General features: G+C 41.8%; 1 protein-coding gene and 1 long non-coding RNA gene across 2 annotated transcripts; both read left to right on the top strand.

Annotated features, from left to right (window-relative positions):
- Positions 1–763: 763 nt before the first annotated feature.
- LOC145342474 (uncharacterized) lies at positions 764–13769 on the top strand. Its single transcript, XM_080188036.1, has 5 exons — positions 764–869; positions 6090–9422; positions 9771–9909; positions 12991–13137; positions 13759–13769. Exons 2-5 carry the CDS (start codon positions 6096–6098, stop codon positions 13767–13769), a joined length of 3624 nt encoding a protein of 1207 aa, XP_080044162.1. The 5' UTR covers positions 764–869; positions 6090–6095.
- Positions 13770–14083: 314 nt separating this feature from the next.
- LOC145342708 (uncharacterized) lies at positions 14084–19531 on the top strand. The gene is made up of 3 exons (XR_013886591.1): positions 14084–14191; positions 14964–15009; positions 19008–19531. It is a non-coding gene; the product is annotated as an uncharacterized LOC145342708 (long non-coding RNA).
- The last annotated feature ends 1279 nt before the right edge of the window (positions 19532–20810 follow it).

Here is a 20810-nt window from a genome sequence, read left to right as displayed (position 1 = left end):
CTATGGCTGTAACACTATATTCTCCTTTCTTTCTCCCTTGTGTACTGTAGATATCGTATGTATTGTCTGTGCACAAGAAACAATATTGTTCACTGTAGCCCAATACATGCGGCAATAATAAATCAAATACACTGAGGGAGAATTTAGCATGTCCAATCCACCTAACCAGACTGTGGGAGGAAACTGGGCCACCCGGAGGAAACCCACGCAGACACGGGGAGAATGTGCGAACTCCACACAGGCAGTGATCCCTGGCGCTGTGAAGCAGCACTGCTAACCGCTATGCCACCCTAATATGAAAGATTAGTTATAGGCAAATATCTCCAGTCAGGACCAACAAGGTAAATCCATACCCGGACAGCGGGTGTCAGTGTCCTATTTTCCCCCAGTGTGGGTAGAAGCGGGAAACTCGCCCCTGAAATAACCCGCGGCCATTTCAAACTGGCTCTGCTCCTCCTCCGAGCCAGCTCTCGTGAGACCTTGGCTTGCCGTTGGGTTTCCATGGTGACAGGAGATGTCGGGGCGGTCGGTTTCCACGGTGACGGCGAAATCGAGGGCGGTTGGTTTCCATGGTGACAGCGGGTGTCCGCCTCGCTCCTGGAATTTGAATCGGGCGACCGTTGGGGCGGAGATCTCGCGAGAGCCGGAGCGGGCTGACGGGAGGGGGTGGGGCCTCCAGTTTAAATGGCGGCGCCGGCTTCCAGCGGCTGTTTGTCTGTGTGAATCCGGAGTCGGTTTGTCTGCCTGACCCTGGAGCCCGATTTGTCTGCTTGAACCCGGAGCTGCTGCTGCTGCTGAAGCCGCACGTACTGCAGCAGACTGCGCTCTGTCAGCGGCACGGCAGGACTCAGGATGGCCATGTCGGGGAGGTTTGTATTGGGCATTTTTCTGTAGCTCCCTTAGTTGGGAGGTTAACTGTCTCCACGTTCCGACAGGGTCTGCACTCAGACCAGAATAGAAAATGCTGGAAACTCTCAGCAGGGCTGACAGCCTCTGTAGAGAGAGAGTGGAGCTGTAGACGTCTAGATGGCTCTTTGTCAGAGCCACTCTGTACTCCACTGGCTCTAGTCTCTGATAAAAATGGTCTCTGATAAAAATGCCCTGAGGCTTTTCACAAACATTACCAAACAAAGTACGAGCCTGAGCTGCCCAAGGTGGTGTTGGATCAGGTGGCTCTGATGAAGGGTCGCCCAGACTGGGATCCATGACTCTATTCTCTTCCCACAAATGCTAAAGTAAAGTTTATTTAATAGTCACATAAAGTCTTACGTTAACACTGCAATGAAGTTACTGTGAAAGCCACCTAGTTGCCACAGTCTGCGCCTGTTTGGGTCAGTGCACCTAACCAGCACGCCTTTCAGTTCATGGGAGGAAACAGAGCATCTGGCGGAAACCCATGCAGACACGGGGAGAGCATGCAAACTCCACACAGACAGTGACCCAAGCCAGGAATTGAACCACTGTGTGGACCTGTCAGACCTGCTGAAATTTTCCAGCATTTTCTGTTTTTGTTTCTGCAGGATTTTGCTTTATCTTATTTGACCAAAACCTTGGTCAGATAGGTAGATTTCAAAGGATGTATCAGAGGGGGGAGTGAGGTATCATGGTCTAGGGAAGAGATCCCAGGAATTAGCGACTGAGCAACTGTAGGCACTCCTAACACTGGTGGAGTAGTTGTGATACATGGACATCTTAGAATCCCTTCAGTGCAAAAAGAGGCTATTTGGGCCATTGAGCCTGCACTGACAACAATCACACCCAGGCCCTATCCCTGTAATGCTATATTTGCACCCTGCTAATCCCTGATCCTAAGGGGCAATTTAGCATAGACAATCTCCCTAATTTATACACCTTTTGACGGTAGAAGGAAACCAGGGGAAACCCACACAGGCACAGGGAAAACATACAAACTCCACACAGTGACCCAAGGCTGGAATCAAGCCCGTGTCCCTGGTACTGAGGCAGCAGTGCTAAGCACTGTATGCTGATTGTGCATGTACTAACTGCCAAGATTAGAGGAATGCGCATACTGTGGAAGGTTGTAGTACTGCAGATTGAGTTGATTGGTTTGATGTTTTGATGATTGCATTAAGTCCTGATAATCTTGTTACATTGATATGGCATTTCACTCCAGTAATTAAGTTTGCCAGTGACTGCATGTTCTTCCCAACGTAGTCTCAAGCTTGGATAAGTCATTTCCAAGTGTGGTTTGAGAATGACATTTTGAAAACTTTGAAATTTTAATGTCAGGGAAGCACTGATACTCTCGAGTGTCTGTTGTGTCCACTAATTCTCAGATGTAGTTTCTATTACTCCCTTCCTCACTCATCCTTTGTTACTTGCCTTCATAGGCTTATTTTTGTCCTGTCCTTTATAGGTTGTGGATTGGAAGCTTTTTTTGGGGGTGGAGTTTGTGTGAGAGCATCGTTGGTAATTCCTTTGTCATTACATTTTTTTCTTATCAAAGTTTCTTCTCCAACTAGAAAATCTTGTCTTTTTTAACTGACTTGTGGGGAGGTGGTGTAATGATATTGTCCCTGGACTAGTAGGCCAGAGCCAACAGCAGTGCTCTGGGGATCTAGGTTTAAATCTCATCATAGCAAATGGTGAAGTTTATATCAAATAAAATCTGAAATTAAACAGTCTAATGACCATGGAACCATTGTTGATTGTCATAAAAACTCACCTAGTTCACTAATGTCCTTCAGGGAAGAAGTTTATAAGTTTTATTTGTTTGTAAGGCTTACATCAACACTGCAATAAAGTTACTGTGAAATTCTCCCAGTCGCCACACTCCAGCACCTGTTTGGGTCAATGCACCTAACTAGCATGTCATTCAGACTGGGAGAAAACCAGAGCACCTGGAGGAAACCCCAGCAGACATGGGGAGAATGAGTCACTGTCTGTGTGGAGTTTGCATAAACCAGGAATCGAACCTGGGTACCTGGTGCTGTGAGGTAGCAGTACTAACCACTGCCACTGTGCTGCCCCGCAATCTGGCTGAGTGCGCCAGGGTGTCCGTCTGGCGCACGGCCAAAGCCTTCCAAGACTTTAGGATGGTCGTACTTGGTCTTGAAAGTGGTCTTGAGGCGGTGTAGGCATGCGGTGGGATGCCGCCTGAGCGTTCCTCTGCCCGGATGGAATTCCACATTGGCCGAAAGCCTCAGCCCCCCTCCTCGGGTCAGGTGCCCCACAGCATGAGCCGCCTCGTGGAAATGTCCTCCTTGCCTTTTCCACAGCGCAGAGGCATTTCCTGTACAGGCTGCTGCTGCGCGCCTTCCACTACTGCGTCCTCGCCTGTCTCCCGGATACACCTTGGCGGACCTTGTTGCCATTGGGCAGCGGAGGTCCCTGGTGGAGATTCCTTTATGGAGGGATCTCCCCCAATTACATCAGGGACCTGGGGTGGAGAGTGATGCATGCAGCAGTTATGCACAACCGTAGGATTCACTGGTTTACGGGCTCCGAAACTTGCTCCTTCTGTGGACAACGTCTATGTTTCTTGTCTTAGGTTGCACTCCCTTTTTGTTTTCCTGAAGAACCTTTTATTAATGTTTTGTTAGCACTTCAGTCCCACGTTCCTGATTTACGGACACCTGGTGCGGAGAGGGGTGGGTCGGGATGGTGACCTCCTCGTGAACCTACTCCTGGGCCTGGCGAAACAGGCCATTTACAGGTCCAGGCAGTGAGCGATTGAGGGGGCTGACTGTCTGTCCCTCTACCGTGGCTACGTTTGCAGCCAGATGTCCCTGGAGAGGGAGCATGTGGCGTCCATGGGCACAATTGATGCCTTCTATGCCCATTGGGCACAGCAGGAGCTGTGGTGCATTATCAACTGTAATAATCACACACTAATCTGATGTTTTCAAGTTTCCTTTGTACTTTGATTTTGTTCGGGCTGTTTCCCCTCCTTTTGGGGAGCTGTCCCTTTACTTTGTCCTGACTTAACTTGAGTTTGTTATTTGGTTTGACCTTAAGAGGCCAACATCTGTGATACCTAAAAGAGGCCATCCCATCTGGTTTGGCCTACATGCGACTCCAGATTCACAGCAACTTGGTTGACATTTAACTGCCCTCTAAACTTGCCTAGCAAGCCATTTGGTTCGAGGGTTGGGGTGGACAATAGTTGCTGGCTTAGCCAGTGATGTCTACATCCAATGAATAAAATGAAATCCTGTGTCTTTACTTCTGTTTTTGTGGCTGCTTGCCGTGCCGTTAATTCTCCAATGCCACCCCTTTCCTCACCCCAGTAGGAAGTACTGAGTGTACTGCAGCTGTACAGGACCTTGACAGGATCACACCTAAAATACTGTCCATCTGCATGCAGGACCCAGATGTTCCTGGTATAGTAATACACCACCCTGCTCTCCTGTTCATCCTTGGCCTTTTGCAAATCTCTAGTGAACCCCGTTGCAAACTGGAAGAACAGCACTTCAGCTTCTGATTGGGCAGTTTACCCTTCCAGACTGAAAATTGAGTTCAACCACTTCACAGCACAAACTCTCCCCTTCACCCCATTTCCATTTATATAATTTCATTTTTCATCTCCTTCATCCATTTTTATCACTTTTCATTCTTACAATTTTTCAGTCTTGCTCTTCATCGTGGCTTTAACTCTTTCCACCGAGGTCTTTCTGCACCCCCCCCTCCATTTCTTTCCCCCCTTTCGGAGCATCTTCCACATTTCTCAGATCGTCCCTTCCAATCTGTACCTCTGAAATGCCATTCACACATTCTGATCATTTTAATGGACACTTCAGCATCTTTCTCAGCCTTCACCATTTTTATTTCCTTTGTCCAATTACAGGCCTACCCCACCCCCACATATTATAATTCTTCTGATTTTATTTGCTCTTAGCTCTGACAAAGGGCTATTCAGATTTCAAATGTTGACTCTACTCTCTCCACAGATGCTGTCAGACCACCTGAGATTTTCCAGCATTTTCTGTTTTTGTTTTGATTCCAGTATCTGCAGTATTTTGCCTTTATTTTAAGAAACTGTGAATATTTTTGGTATTTTTTATTTGAGAAAGTATATATTTTCCTTAGAAGCAGTTTGGAGAATGTTGATCTGCCTCATTCCTGGTGGTCGAGGGGCTTATCTTAAGAATACTTGATGAGTTGGGCCTATATCCACCGGCTTTTGAAGGTTAGAGGATTGAGAGTTAATCATATTGAAGCATGAGATCCTGAAGAAACTTGATAAGATAGATATCAAGAGGATGTTTCTAATTAGTTTTTATTTGTGGAACATCTTTTGCCCATCCCTAGGAGCCTGAGGGCAGTTGAGATTCAACCACATTGCTGTGTTTCTGGAGTCACACGTAGGTCAGATCAGGTAAGGACAGCAGATTCCCTTCCCTAAAGGGCATTGGTGAACCAGATGGGTTTTTCTGACAAACAACAATGGTTTCATGGTTTTCAGTAGATTCTTAATTCCAGATATCTTTTATTGAATTCAAATTCCACCATTTGCTGTGGTGGGATTTGAACCCTGGCCCCCAGAACATGAGCTGAGTTTCTGGATTAATAGTCTAGTCTAGTGATAATAACACTAAGCCATCCTCTCCCTTTATTGAAAGACAGTTTAGGCATAAGAGGTCTACTTTCCAAGATGAAAATAAAAATCGTTTTTTCTGCGATGAGACAGTTGGGACCACAACCGGATCAGTCATGATCGTAAAGGACTAACCTGCCTTCTCCAACGTCCAAGTCCTGTCTTCCAAATCATCTTTGATTTTTCATCTTTTCTGTCAAATTTTGTTTGCCTTCACAATTCAACTGTTTTTGAAGATATCCAGTCAGAATGAGGAAAATTTCTCTCTCTTGGTCCATCCTGCCTTGCACATGTTAGAAATGATCACTTCCAGGACTAAGCAATTAGAACATTCTACTCTTTTCACATCAAATTATACATCAAATGACAAAAATTGAACTAATGTACTGATAAATCTCTTAAATGCTTGTGTGCTGTGTTCTTTCAACCCACATGTACATTGTTGCTGAGCTGTTTTTATATAGATTGTTACTGATGAGATTTTGTTCTTTCCTTGCCTTCATGCTGAAAAACGTCAACTTCGCCCAGACAGTGTTCAATGAAGGCTTCATTAGCTACCCCAAAGCGTCGTGCTTCAACATGTATTTCCACTAAAACTTCCAGTAACACAGTTGCTTTTGCTGCTTCTAAGAGGAACAGTGTAGCTCCATCACAATATAGACATTCACTGTTGACCAGAGAAAATCCATGGAAAGGTTGCTCAAAAATTCCACAAACTGAATTGAGGCAGCAGAAACTTAGTACCAATAATTTGAAAACTTTTGAGAGTACAAAGGTTTTTGAGAAACGAGCGTTAAGTGTCTCGAATGTCAAAAACAGGCCATTTGGCAGAGGATCCCTTGGTCTAAATTCTACCCAAAAGTTGAGTGGAAGAAAGGATATTAAATGCAAAATGGCTGCACTCCCAAATGAAAATTCTCTGAATGCAACATACTGCCTTCCAAGTTCTGGTGACAAGAGTACAAGGCAGATTCCTCTAAAAACAAAAAATGTTGATGGGGTGTTGCTACAACAAAATGTGCCCAACACTAGTGTGTCTGACAGTATATTTGAACATGAGCGCATGCAATCAGCCCATTGCCCACCACAACTTATGGAAGCTAGTTATGTATCACCCTTATTCAGCAGTTTTGTTGCAGAAGAATGTCTACATATAGCTGCTGAGTTAAGTAGTAAAAGTGAGACCTCTCCTCTCTGTACAGTTGATGCCATAAATCCTATTCCTGCTGCCAATGTTTCCATGATAAATGAGGAACCTGTACCATTTGACTGCTCAGTGTTCTCCTGTTGTTCCGAAACCTCTCCTGCAAAATTGCCACTTGGTGGTGGCAGCACCTTAAAACTGCAAGAGGAAGGCTTAACAGATGACAATCGTCAACTAGTTCTCTCTGAAGCAGAAATCAAAACTGAAGATTCATCTGTTAGTGCTAAGATGAATAATGATTATATTGAAACTGAAACTCTACCTTGGTCCCCTGCAAGAAATTTGATTCAACTAAATGAAACCATGGTGCCAAGTGACCTAAATGACCATGAAGATGATGCACCAAAGCATGATGTCTATTCCCACAATGTCCTCAGCAAGTCACCCACCATATCCAACTGTGAGCCGTTCCCACCGACAGTAGATTTAATCCAGTTGACTGAAATCAAAGGGAATGGTACATCAAATACACAACCTTTAGGTGTAAGAGGTGATGCTTCTTGTGAAAGTTTCATGCCTGCCAAGACTTTGTCTGATTGCAATTTGCTATCTAAGGTAGATCAGTTGTTTGAAAGAAGCATGCAAAGTGATGAAAACCTAATTTTGCCAATTCACAAAGGCAGTTTTGACAATGAAACAAAGGCACCTGTTTTGGTAGATTACAAGCCATCTCTTGCTACACCTGATTTAATCCAGCTGAATGAAACAATAACTGTGCAAGATAAAAATGCAACATTTGAGTTATCAGGACATGAAAGCACTTTTGGGAATAACCTCCAGGCCAACGACAAGCAAGCTGTAGTGCAGTTAAATGGTACCGTGACTGTGGATGATCATAAAAATACAACATTCGAAACATCAAAATATGAAGATTTGGGCAATGATGGCAAGGTAACTAACTTGTCCAGTTGCAGACTGCCTCTATCTGTGAGAGAGATGATGCAACTAAATGGTACCATGACCATGGATGATCATAAAAATTCAACATTTGATGCACAACCAAGTGAAATTAAGCTTAAAAATGATAGTAATGCACTGGTCTTATCCAGTTGTGAGTTGCTGCAGTTAAATAGTACCACAACTGTGGATGACCATAAAAATGCAACATTTGATGCACCCCCACAGGAAAGTAATCCTGAAAATGATTTGCCAGTCTTATCCAATTGTGAGCTGCTGCAGTTAAATAATACCACAAATCTGGATGACCATAAAAATGCAACATTTGATGCACCCCCACAGGAAGGTAATCCTGAAAATAATTTGCCAGTCTTATCCAATTGTGAGCTGCTGCAGTTAAATAATACCACAAATCTGGATGACCATAAAAATGCAACATTTGATGCACCCCCACAGAAAGGTAATCCTGAAAATGATTTGCCAGTCTTATCCAGTTTTGAGCTGCTGCAGTTAAATAGTACCACAACTGTGGATGACTGTAAAAATGCAACATTTGATGCACCACCACAGGAAGGTAATCCTGAAAATGAGTTGCCAGTCTTGTCCAATTGTGAGCTGCTGCAGTCAAATAGTACAACTGTGGATGACCACAAAAATGCAACATTTGATGCCCCACCACATGAGGGTAATCTTGAAAATGATTGCAAAGCACCTGTCTTATCTGATTGTGAGCTGCTTTTACCTAGGAGTGACAGAGAGCAATTGCATGGAATTGTAAACGTCAATGATTGCAGTGCTATATTTGCATCAAAGCATGGCAACAGTTCAGAAAATAAGCCCAGTAAATTAACTAACTTGCCTGATTGCAGACTGTCTGTAGCTTCAGGAAGCTTGACTGAAGCTAGGTTTGTGAGAAAATGTGCTCCAGATTGTGGATCGGAGTTGGAGCAAGTGAAGCAGAGTGGCAAAAGTAGCATCTCAAATTTAACTCTGAATTTAGAGAAGGGGGGTGATTCCATATGCTTGAATAAAATATCTAATGAAACAAATCAAGGAGGTAATGTCAACTGTTCTACAGAATTGTCTAAACGTGATTGTGCACATTTGAGAGAAACCTCCCAGAACAAAGAACTAAGTATTTGTGAGCAGGCAGATTTAGTTGATATTGTGAGTTCAGAATGGGCTCCACATTGCATGTCTACTCCGTGCTTTACAGGGAGACAGAGTTTTCCAGAATATCTACGACTTGACCATTCTTTTCTGGCTTCAACCTCCACACTTCAGGATAGTGTGGGTAATGGCGTGGGTGAGTGCCCAGAGGAACAAGACAGCACTAAAGATGTCTGCAGAAGCTCTGAGACTACTGTCACTGAAATTAAAACCTGTCCTGGAAAAGATTCAAATGCACCAAGACCTGGACTGCGATTGCAGCAAACCAAAATTGCAGCTGAGAATTCCTTAAAACATGTTTCTCGTCTCCCTGGCATCATAAGGAAAAATGTTAGTCAAGCACCTGTGTCTGAAGTGCACAAATATGGAGCTCAAAATGATTCTATACCACTACCACCTGTTAGAACCTGTAAAGTAGGTTCTTCTGCTTCTGTGGGAAGAGGAGGAAAACCTCCAATGCAACCACCTAGTTTTTCAAAGATGCACATTCCAAAACCTCGTATAGCATCAGGAAGACCGAACAGTGCAAAAGGGATTGGGCAAAGTACAACGCATAACAAAGTTCCGTCATGCCACACTACAGTCACTACAAAAGTAAGTTGTATTTTCACAACCACATTTTAAGCAACATTTGGCATTTCACTTGAGCTGGCCATTTTATAATGTCTAATAATTGTGTGCAATGTTTGCCTTGATTCAGTGTTGGTTGGCCGTCTGTAAGTTAGAGAGTTTTTGTTTTTTGGCTTTATTGAATGGCTACAAGTCCCTGGAAATTCAAGATCACTAAGTGCATATTCACACAGATCTTCAAATCACTTAATAGTTTTTTAATTGCCTAATTCTTAACACTATTATCCCTGCATAATATATTGTTGACAGTATCTCTGTACACTATTTCTTATTTAAAAAAAATCTTTGGTTGTAAATTATGCTCATTTCCAGATACCTCTTAAAGTGGAAAGTAATCAACTTTTGACTAAAGCTATCTCAAAGATACCTGAAGTAAGGAAACAATCTTCACTGGTAACATCAAAACTAACTGTGCAGGCAACAAAAGCAGACTCTAAGCTTCCTGATATAGGTAAATATTGTGCACCTTGTTGATTAAATTGTGGAAGGATCCTGAAAGGTAAAACCTCATGTTCACTAATCAACCTTCATTTAATACAGGACTAAATGTGTTTCTTTAATTCATGGGAATGCTGATCACTAGTTGCCTCTTGAACTGAGTAGCTTGCTGGCCATTTAGTTTAGGATCTGGAATCACCTGTAGGTAAGGCAAACCAGATTGGTTTTCTTAGCAGTGGATTTATGGCTATCATTAGACATTTAATTCCTGATTTTTATTCATTTCCAATTTCACCATCTGCCATGGTGGGATTCGAACCCTGGTCTCCACAGCATTATTTAGGTGTCTATTACTAGTTTAATGATAATACCATAATGCCATGCCCCTACAAACTTTAAGGATGGCATAAAAAAACTTGTCACATTGGTTAGCACTGCTGCATCACAGCACCAGGGACCTGGGTTCGATTCCTGACTTGGGTCACTGTCTATGCAGAGTCTGCACGTTCTCCCTGTGTCTGCGTGGATTTCCTCTAGGTGTTCCTGTTTCTTCCCACAGTATGAAAGATGCGCTAGTTATGTGCATTGGCCATAACTAATACCCTTTAGGGAAGGAAATCTGCTGTCCTTGCCTGATCTATTCTACATGTGACTCCAGAAACACAGCAATGTGGTTGAATCTCAACTGCCCTCAGGTGCCTAGGGATGGGCAATAAATGTTCCACAAATAAAAAAAACTAATTGGAAACATTCTCTTGATAGCTACCTTATCAAGTTCCCTCAGGATTTCATGTTTCAATAAGATTAACTCTCAATCCTCTAACCTTCAAAAGCTGATGGATATAGGCCCAACCCATCAAGTATTCTTAAGATAAGCTGCTCAACCACCAGGAATGAGGTAAATCAAAGTTCTCTGAACTGCTTTTAAGGAAAATATATACTTTCTCAAACAAAAAAAAACAAAATTGTACACAGCTTTTAAAAATAAAGGCAAAATAATGCAGACATTGGAATCCGAAACAAAAACAGAAAATGCTGGAAAATCTCAGAAGGTCTGACAGCATCTGTGGAGAGAGTAGAGTCAACATGTGAAATCTGGATGGCCCTTTGTCAGAGCTAAGAGCAAATAAAATCAGACAAGAATTATAATATGTGGGGGGCTGCAATTGGACAAAGGAAATAAAAATGGTGACCAGAATGTTATGTTTAAAGTAGGGTGAGATTCAAAACCCTTGATAAGAGAATGAAGTCATCAGATCCCCTATTTTGAACAAACAAAAATTAACTTTTCTATACAATGTCAAAAAGATGAGACAATTTACAATATCTACCTTGTGCTCATTAACATCTGAACATGAGTTAATATAAGGTAGATGCAAGTTAACAGACAAACTGATAAAGCACACCACATTGTAAAATAACAAATGCAACCCAGAGAGATTCTATGAATTACTCAGCAGCCTACCCAGGCATTCATAAACAACTTGATTTCCTGAGACTCCATTCTCTGAATTTCAGTCTGCATCCCCACCTCGACTTGTACAATTTCAGCTCTTCAACAGCTGCCTAGCTTTACCAGACTGGTGAAATCCAGGGGCAGTACCAAACTCCAATTACTCAGGCTACTGCAAACTACAGGCGATTCCCAGGACTGTGCCTGGGCCCTAACCCGGTTTCAGGTTAGAGCCAGTGACCTGCCACTAGCCCCATTCTCAGGACTTCCAAGCCCCAGCTATACTGAGCCAGCAGACAGCAACACTTCTGCCTAGCAACAACAGCACTTTTTTCAATATAGCCCTTTCCAAACTGTAGAACACTCCCCAAGCAAATGCACAGAGAAATCAAAACCCACAATTCTGTCCATCTTCATGGTGATGTATACTTCCAGGGCTCTAACTCCTGAAAATAAAACTATCCTCTGGGCTGCATTTCTTTGCAAGCATTGTAGACACTTCATTTCTAATTCCCTTGGTAAGGAGCCCCATGTGTTGTTTTATGATCTTGTAACCCATTTCACTCAACATGGCCCCAATCTGTTCCATGTTCAAGCTGCTTTAGTTGCTTTCTCCCATCCATTTTCTACAATTAAACTTTTAATCTTCCCAGAATTAAACATGACCTCTTAAAATATCACCCTAAGTCATTGAACTAATAACTATGCATAGAAATGCCTTTTGCTGCCATTGCGGATTGCTCTTAGGAAGATTTCACTTTTGGGAATCTGTGATCCCCATATAGCACAATGTACTTTCTGGCAGAGCAGTGTGGGTGAATAAGTAGAGTTGATGATCTATGTTATTGTTGCCTACCTAGCTAAGGGAGATACTTTGGGGCTGAACAAATCCAATTTCACTGGACAGTTAATTTTGCAGCACTCAAAGATGTTAAGATACATTAAAGCTATCATTCCAAAGCCGCCTTGTTCAAATTTCCATCAATCTTTGCAGCACTAAATAATTGATTCATGTTTATTTATTAGTGTCACGTGTAAGCTTGTGTTAACACAGCAATAAAGCTACTGTGAAAATAGCCTAGTTGTGCTACACTGGCACCTGTTCAAGGACAGAGGGAGGAATTAGCATGGCCAATGCACCTAACCAGCACGTCTTTCGCACTGGGAGGAAACCAGAGGAAACCCATGGCGATATGAGAGAATGTGCAGACTCCACGGTGACCCAAGCCAGGAATTGAACCTGGGTCCCTGGCACTGAGGCAGCTGTGCTAATCGTTGCCAACTTGCCACCCATGTTATTGGACTTCTAATATTAAGAACTGAATAATTGAAGATGTAATGTGTTGAAATTAATCCATTTGGGTCCTGACTAGTTATTTCTGTCTTTGTTCTTGCATTTTATATTTCGTACCATCTTTGAACTGATGTTGCTCTGTAAAAGTTACAAGTTTATTCTGGCTATCTGCTCATTCTGTTAAGTGAGTGATCAAAATCATCTTGTTGGCTTAAATCCCATCCAGGATCTTTTTAATTAGTGAATTTTGTTTTGCACTTCATTTTCTTCCTATTCCCCTCCAATTTAGTCCAGTGGGAATATGTTCCTCCATTTTAGATTTACGATTTTAACTTATTTTTCCACAGGTAAGGTTGATCATCCACATGTCAACCGGAAAGACAACTGTTTAGTTTTGTCCTCTCAAAATGATGTGACCAGCATAAAACGGCGCAACAGTGCAATGGAACAGAAGAGGACACCAAGTCCACCCCCAAAGAAATCAAAGACTGCTGGTATAATTAAATCATTGTTTTCTATATTGGCTTTACAGTCTGTCTTTAGGATTATTTTCAGGGAATATTACCTGCTGGGGTGAATACTAACTTGAAACCAATTGCACCCAGATCATAAGTGAATACATCTTTTGCGCACTTAATTCCTAACCATTTTATACAGCTGTTGAAATGCAAGTGTCACAAAATTTATTTGGAAAAATATCTGGGGCCTTTCTTGAGGTGTGCATGTGTCCATCTGAGTGTCTGAGCGTGTTCACATTTTGTCTAGTGCACTAATTGCAGTGTACCTTCAAAAGTATGCTTTTAAATTACAAAAGTCTCATCACATCTGAAGTAGTAGGATATATGCCCATCAAAAGGACAACTAGTATTGCTAAAGTCGGGGCAAAATGACAGCATATTCCAAAGCAGCATTAACCTGCTATAGAATTGAGTGGTTTTACTTGCTTCTCTATATCTAAGCTGATTTCCCTGTTAACTGTTTCTGTTTGTAAGACTAATGTACATCTTTAAATTGGCTGCAACTTGAAAGTTGGCATCCTCTTTTTTAATTTCAATAATGCTGGCCTTCCCCTACTGGGGTATTTTCTACTTAACACAATGTGTCCACTCCCTTAGAGCTCCAGTGATTTTAAATCTTGTGTGGTTTGGTTCATTTGTTTATGGTTGATGCAGTTTTGACCTCACGAACCATGTATGACTGAACCAGTTTTCAGTGGTGCTTTTAGTAAGTAGTGTCCAGTTTTAATTATCAATTGGTTTGCTATCATTTTCTGCCTTGGATGTGTCTTGTATAAGCAGCATTACTTGCCACAAAATTTTCTGGGGACTGCTGTTTTGTTTTCTAGTTTTGATAGTTTTTTTTGAGTATTGTGTCTTCCTTTTTATTTGCACTTTTTAAAATCCATTCTGTCAAATCCTACTGCTTTATTTTACAGGAGAGGTGACTACCAAGTTTCAAATGAAAACAAAACCATTACTGGCAAAATGCAAGCAGAAGATGGGGGTGAAGGCAGGAAAGAGTCTAGCCTCGGAACCAAAAGTCAAATTGGTATGTAAATGTCTTTGACCACATGAAACAAAAACTGATGGGAAGATTCTTCTCTCCCTCTCCCCCCTCCCCCCCCCCCCCCCACACACACACACACACACACACACACACACACACACACACACACACACAAGATGTCAGAAATTGGCTACCTGTGGTATTTAAATCAAAAACTTGGGTGCATGAATGTTTGATTCATTATTCTGCAGAGTGGCCAATTGCTATGTCTGCTTTGTGCACACATTTTTCCCTTGCAGGAAAAAGACTTTGGTTTTTGTAGCACCTTTCACAATCCCAGTCCTAACATGCTTCGTGTTGATGACTGACTTGCTTTTGAAGCGTGGTCACTTTTTTAATTGGGAATGCAAATAGGCTCCTGCAAACAGCATCAGGAGACTGATTTGGATGTTATATTTTGGTTTCTAATTTTAAGTCCCATAGATATAGAGAACTGTCACCTGTTTTTTTTCGTTTGTCTATCTCCTTTCACCAAAGCTCAAGATTGGCTTCAGAGCAGACCAGCCAAACACCATTGGCTGAGGTCGATTTTGTTTGGGTACCATTTGGGACTTCTCAATCCAACAAGGGACATTTTCAAGTGTTCTTTCCCAGAAAACCCCTAATCATATCTTCCCTGTTGGTTGGCTGTCATCTTGAGTAATGCTTCAATGCCCAGTCTTGTGTTTTTGCATTGTACAGTTTTGTGTTGCTTGAAAAGAGAATTAAATTGTAATGGTGGGCTCTACTTGTTCAGAATGTTCTCTCTTTGCAGAATAAAACAGCAAAATACACATGTAAATCTGAACAGAAAGAAGTGGGTAAGAGTCTTGATTTTTATTTCTTTTACACAGGCCATTCTTTTAATCAACCCTCAAGGAAATGTAGGGTTTTTTGCTTTCCTCCCCTGGCAAGGCACAAAATTTAGCCTTCAGGTTGTCTGTACATCAACTTCTGCAGTTTAACAGAATTGTCTGTCATGCTTCAGCAAAACATTTGGGATATGGTGTTTGTCATTTTTTTGAGTTGGCAAGAAACTGTGTCCGATATCGAACAACCAGCAAAAAGTATTTGATCTCAATGGATAGTCTAGCTAAAGAAGAACATTACATTTTTATTCACAATTTGTACAGCAAATTTCATGTTGGAAGTATCTCAAAAAATGCAATTGTTATAGGCTTGGGTGTATAGTCATGTATTTGAGATCAAGCACAGCCGATTCTAGCTAGACAAACCCGTTTGACAGTTTGTCACGCAGGTAGTGATATTGTGGGAATTTAAGCTCTCTTTTTTTCACTTGTGGTCACTTTTCCCATAATGGGTGTCTTTAAAATCACTATTGAACTGCCAGCCAAATATGAAATCAAGACATCTTGACCCTGCTAAGTGCCAGTTAAGATTTTAGGGAGCAAACTAGCACTGTGATAAAGTACCATTTGAAGCCATTAATTTAAACAATGTGGTCATAGAACCACAAAGTCGCAGTGCAGGAAAAGCCATTTGGCCCATCATGTCTATACTGACCAAAAACAAGTGAAAATAAACTAGTCACTTTTCAGGACCTGGTCCCATAGCCTTGCAGGTTACAACATTTCAGGTGTAGATCCAGGTAGCTTTTTGTAAATGGGCTGGGTGTTTCATCCTCAACCATTAACATAGGCAATGAATTCCAGATACCCCTGTGTGCCCTTTAGTCTTTCTATCAACCACCTTCAATTTGTGCTGACTGGTAATTGACCCCTCAACTAGGGGAAACAAACCTTTCCTGTCTACCCTGTGTGGGCCCTTCATTTTTTTTTTAACAACTTAATTAAATCACCCCCTAGTTTTTTATCAAAGGAAAATAACCCTTGCCTATCCAATCTCTCCTCATGGCTGCAATTTTCAAGTTTTGGCAATATTCAAGTAAATCTCCTTTGCACTTCCCCAAAACAATGACATCCTTGCTGTGATGTGACTAGAACAATCTCAATTCCAGCTGTGAGCTAACTAGTGTTTTATACAATTCCATCAATACACCCATGCTTTACCATTCAGTACCTCACCCACTAAAGGAAAGCATTCTCAGTAATGCATGACCACCTTTGTTCACTTGTCCTTTCCACCTTCAAGGCCATGTGGACATGTAGAATCCCTACAGTGCAGAAGGAGGCCATTTGGCCCATCAAGTCTGCACTGACTCTTCACAACTGTATCCAGGTCACGTTCCCACTTTACCCCACTAATTCTTCTAACCTATTGGCAATTTAGCATGGCAAATCCACCTGTGGGAGGAATCAGGAGCACCCAATGGAAACCCGTGCAGACTCTTCATTACCCGCGGCTGGAATTGAACACACATTCCTGGTGCTGTGAGGCAGTCATGCTAACCACTATGCTACCCTGTTTAAGATCCAGGATGTGGAGATGCTGGTGTTGGACTGGGGTAAACACAGTAAGAAGTCTCAACACCAGGTTAAAGTCCAACAGATTTATTTGGTAGTAAATGCCGCACGCTTTTGGAACGCTGTTCCTTCGTCAGATGAGTGGTGAGTTCTGATCAGAAACAGGGCATACACAGTTTGCAGAATGCTGATTAGAATGCGCGTCTTTAGATCAGTATTCTGTAAACAGTATGTGCCTTTACATGCCTTGTTTCTGATCAGAACTCTCCACTCACCTGATGAAGGAACAGCGTTCCAAAAACTTGTGGCGTTTGCTATTAGGTAAACCTGTTGGACTTTAATCTGATGTTGTGAGACTTCTTACTGTAAGATCCAGGAAGCAAACTAGCATTCAAAAAGGTCCTGTATTTAGGCAATAATTTAAACAGTGATTACAGAACCATCAAGTTATGGTGCAGAGAGAGGCTCATCGTGACTATACTGGCCCTACTTCAAGATCCCATACTCCCTCATTCCCCACCCCCCTTTCAATATCTGTTTGAGTCTTCCTTTGTTTCCCTTCTCAAATGCATTGTAACAGTGTGGTGAAAATAAAGGGAGGAACTTAATTCTATCTTCTAACAAAACCATGCTGCCTAACCTTGATCAATCTGCCCCTTTCTAAGTGACAGTTTATCCTGTGTATCAGAATTGTTTCCAATAATTTGCCCACCACTATACTCAGACTGACCAGCTTATCCCTCCCCACTTTATTGATAATGGTACAATGTCCACAGACTTTGTCCTCTGAGACCTTGCCTGCATCTGGGGATTGAAAAATGATCTTCAAAGCATTTGCTATTTTCTCTCTTGACTACTTTCAATAGCCTGGGATACACTCCACCTGGCCCTGGTGATTTATCCACCTTCAAGGATGCAAGTCTCTCCAGTCCTTCTCATACTTATTCAATCTCATATTTTGCACCCTTTAGAATGTATCATTCCTCTGTGAAGTCAGAGACCAAAGTACTTATTCAGATCCCTACCCACATCTGCTGAATTCAGCCACAAGTTACTATGTACATATGATGTTCCATGTTTTCCTTAGTTATTACTCATGTGTCAGACTATCTTGGGATTTTCTGATTTTTACCTGGCCTTTTTTTGTATCCATTGTTGCTTTCCTAATTTTCTATTTTTATTTCACCCGTAATTTATATATTCCTCTAGGCTTTCTACAGTATTAAATCTTCAGAATGTCAAACTTTATTTTCCTGCTCTCTTGACCTGTATGCTTCTGGATAACTGGGTGCTCTAGATTTGGCAGTACAACCTTTTTCTTTGTGGGACCACTGCTTGTCAAATCTTGCCTTTGAATATCACCTCCTCCCCTCCCTCTCCCTCTCTCTCTCTCTCTCCTGCACCCCCCCCCCCCCCCCCCCCCCGGCCCCGGCACAGATGTAAGTTTTTTGCTTCTAATAGATGTAACCAGTCAGCTCATCTCCCAGCTTTGTAAAATTTGTATTCCCCTAATTTAGAACTTTACATCCTATTCTATCTTTGTCCTTTCCAATATTGATGTTAAATCAAACTATATTATGGTCACTATCTTCAAAATGATCTCCTATTGTTGCGTCATCCACTTGCTCGACTTCATTTTCTAAAACTAAATCTAGATTCGCACCCCTCTGGTTGGATTTATGGGCTGGCTAAAATCTTGGCTTGAATGCAGTGTATGAATTTTGCCTTTCACATTGTTCATACTCAGCCCAACTGATATCAGTCATTGAAGTCCCCATCAATTACTGCTCTATTGTTATTTCACTTAGGAATCTGTCTACAATTTGCTCTTCGAACTCCCACTATTTTGGGGTCTATAGTACACTCCTAGCAGTGTGGCTGCCCCTTTTATTTCTTAGCTCAATTCACGTGGCCTCATTTATGCTTTACTTTGTACATTACCCCTCAACTGTAATTGTTTTACCAATGATGCTACACATCCCACCTTTTAATTCCCCTCCTTATCCTACCTGATATTCCTATGTTGAGGGATGTTGAATTGCCAATTTAAGACAACCTTCCTTTATAGCAAGGATATTTATCTGTACCCTCAGCTTTATTTACTGTTTTCCTTGCATTTTCATAAGTACCTTTTGAAATTCCTATGCTGTACACTTTCACCTGTGCTGCTTCTGTCTTTGAGTTGCACACTCATTCTCCACCTCCTGTTCTCTGCTCTGAATTTTCCCTCAGGCTCCCAATCCCCTCCTCATCTCATTTAAACTGTTATTATATATTGTGGTGTTCAGCACATTGCTCTCCAGGGTTAGACAATGTTATTGTGGATGTTTAAGGATCTATCTCCAGCATGCCAAAAATTGATTTGGAGGCAGTGAGAGAAAATGAAACATGAGGGTTTGGGCCTGATTTCTAAAGCTTAAGCTTTCTTGTTTCAGCCAAGCTTCAGAGAAGAAACCAAGAGTTGGAGGAGAAAATTGTCATGTTGGAACTGCAAAATGCTGCTCTTCGGCAGGGAAAAGAGAATCTCTTGCATCTTCCAGAAGAAGGATCTGACATTTAGAGCCTTGTGCCTGAATGGCAGGTAGCTAGTTCACTAGATGCTAGCTTTTCATATCCTAAATAATCAGCTGAAATTTAAATTGACCCGAATGTGCATCTGTGGACACATTTCCTGATTTGTCAACTAAACCTCAACTTTATAATCAGGTTGAATTGTGACCTCAGAGTTGCTGTTTCAATCCTGCGGTATTAACCTTTTGAAAATCAGATGTGAAGCATCTTGTGGTCAGTCTATCTTGTATTTATCTGTAATAATTGTGTTTACCTATGAAATATTTCTATTGTCAAGCTAATTTTGCAACTTGCAGCTGCCTCAATCATATTTAACTGTAGTCTCCTGCTGACTTGCTTGCTGTTTGTTAAATGTATATGTCTTGTACTTTTATAAAAGTTACAAACAAATAAAGTTTATCAGTATGATATATATACACACCATGCTGTTAGTTATTGTGTGCAAAAATGTTGCTGCATCTTCAATGCCTCTGGCCATGGGTTTTTGTTTCCACTTCTTCCCTGGTTGTTTTGGGCATCGAAATTGAGGATGACTTGCTTCCCCTCTGATTTTAGTGGGTTCTAAAATGGCTGATAAGTCCAACATGGGATCTGCAGACTCTTGCCATATGTGGGGCAGATGGTGCTTGACAAGGTTGGCTAGATTGTTCTGTGGTGCTGTGGCGTTCCACAAACTGATCACAGATGACTCAAGGGCAGGTTCTGAGACCATTGTCTTGAGACAGCACTTTGCCAAATCATGAATGTTCACTTTATACATTGTAAATGTACACAAGACATTGTTAAAATTCCAATCTTGTCCACCCAAGCAGGCTCCATTATCTCCTAGATAGTATTTATCCTCATCCAGAACTATACTTGATCTGGTTTTTTACTGTTTTGTGACGTAGGTGTCACTGCTTGGGCCAGCATTTATTGTCCATTCCTAATTGCCCTTGAAAGGGCATTTTAAGAATCAGATTGCTGTGCCTCAAGTCACATAGGCCAGACCAGGTAAGGACAGCAGATTTCCTTCCCTAAAAGGGCATTTAGGGAACTTTTTTATGACAATCAACAATTGTTTCATGGTCATTAGATGCTTAATTCCAGATTTCTATTCCAATTTCAGCATCCAATGATGAGTTTCAAATATGGGCATTATCCTAGTTGTTGGGATTACTAGTCCAGTGATGACCACTACCCACACCCTCTCCTTAATTTCTGTCCCTGTGACTAAACAGTTACTTAACAAGCACATGGTTGTTACTCAGTCAACTGCAACTCCTTTTTATTTTTTTTCCATTTTCCCCAAAGAGCTTTATGTTCCCAACACCTTCTGTTTGGTGCCTTCATTCTGTTTGGTAACAAGCCAAAATGCCCATGTGTTGATGAGAATGCTTAAACTCTTCAGATGCTTTTTTTTAAGGACATCCCTAAGTATTTCTGCTGTACCTCCTGCCCCTTGCCAGAAGTATCATGCCTCTAAGGATCAAAGTAGAACAATTTTTTTGTTGGGCATACAAACACAACCCAGCAGGTTTTGATTAGCACTCAGTGCTGGGCAATTTGGCTTAGGAGAGGGCACTGCTGTTGGATTATGTTTCTTCCACTAAATTTAGAGTATTTTCTGAAGGCACATGATTATACCACCCACCCACCACCGCCCCCCCCCCCCAAAACCACCCTGT

This window comes from Carcharhinus amblyrhynchos, chromosome 4 (assembly GCF_965287045.1).
Source record: "Carcharhinus amblyrhynchos chromosome 4, sCarAmb.v2.hapA, whole genome shotgun sequence".
Lineage (NCBI taxonomy): Eukaryota > Metazoa > Chordata > Chondrichthyes > Carcharhiniformes > Carcharhinidae > Carcharhinus > Carcharhinus amblyrhynchos.
This window is presented reverse-complemented; position numbering and strand designations above follow the sequence as displayed.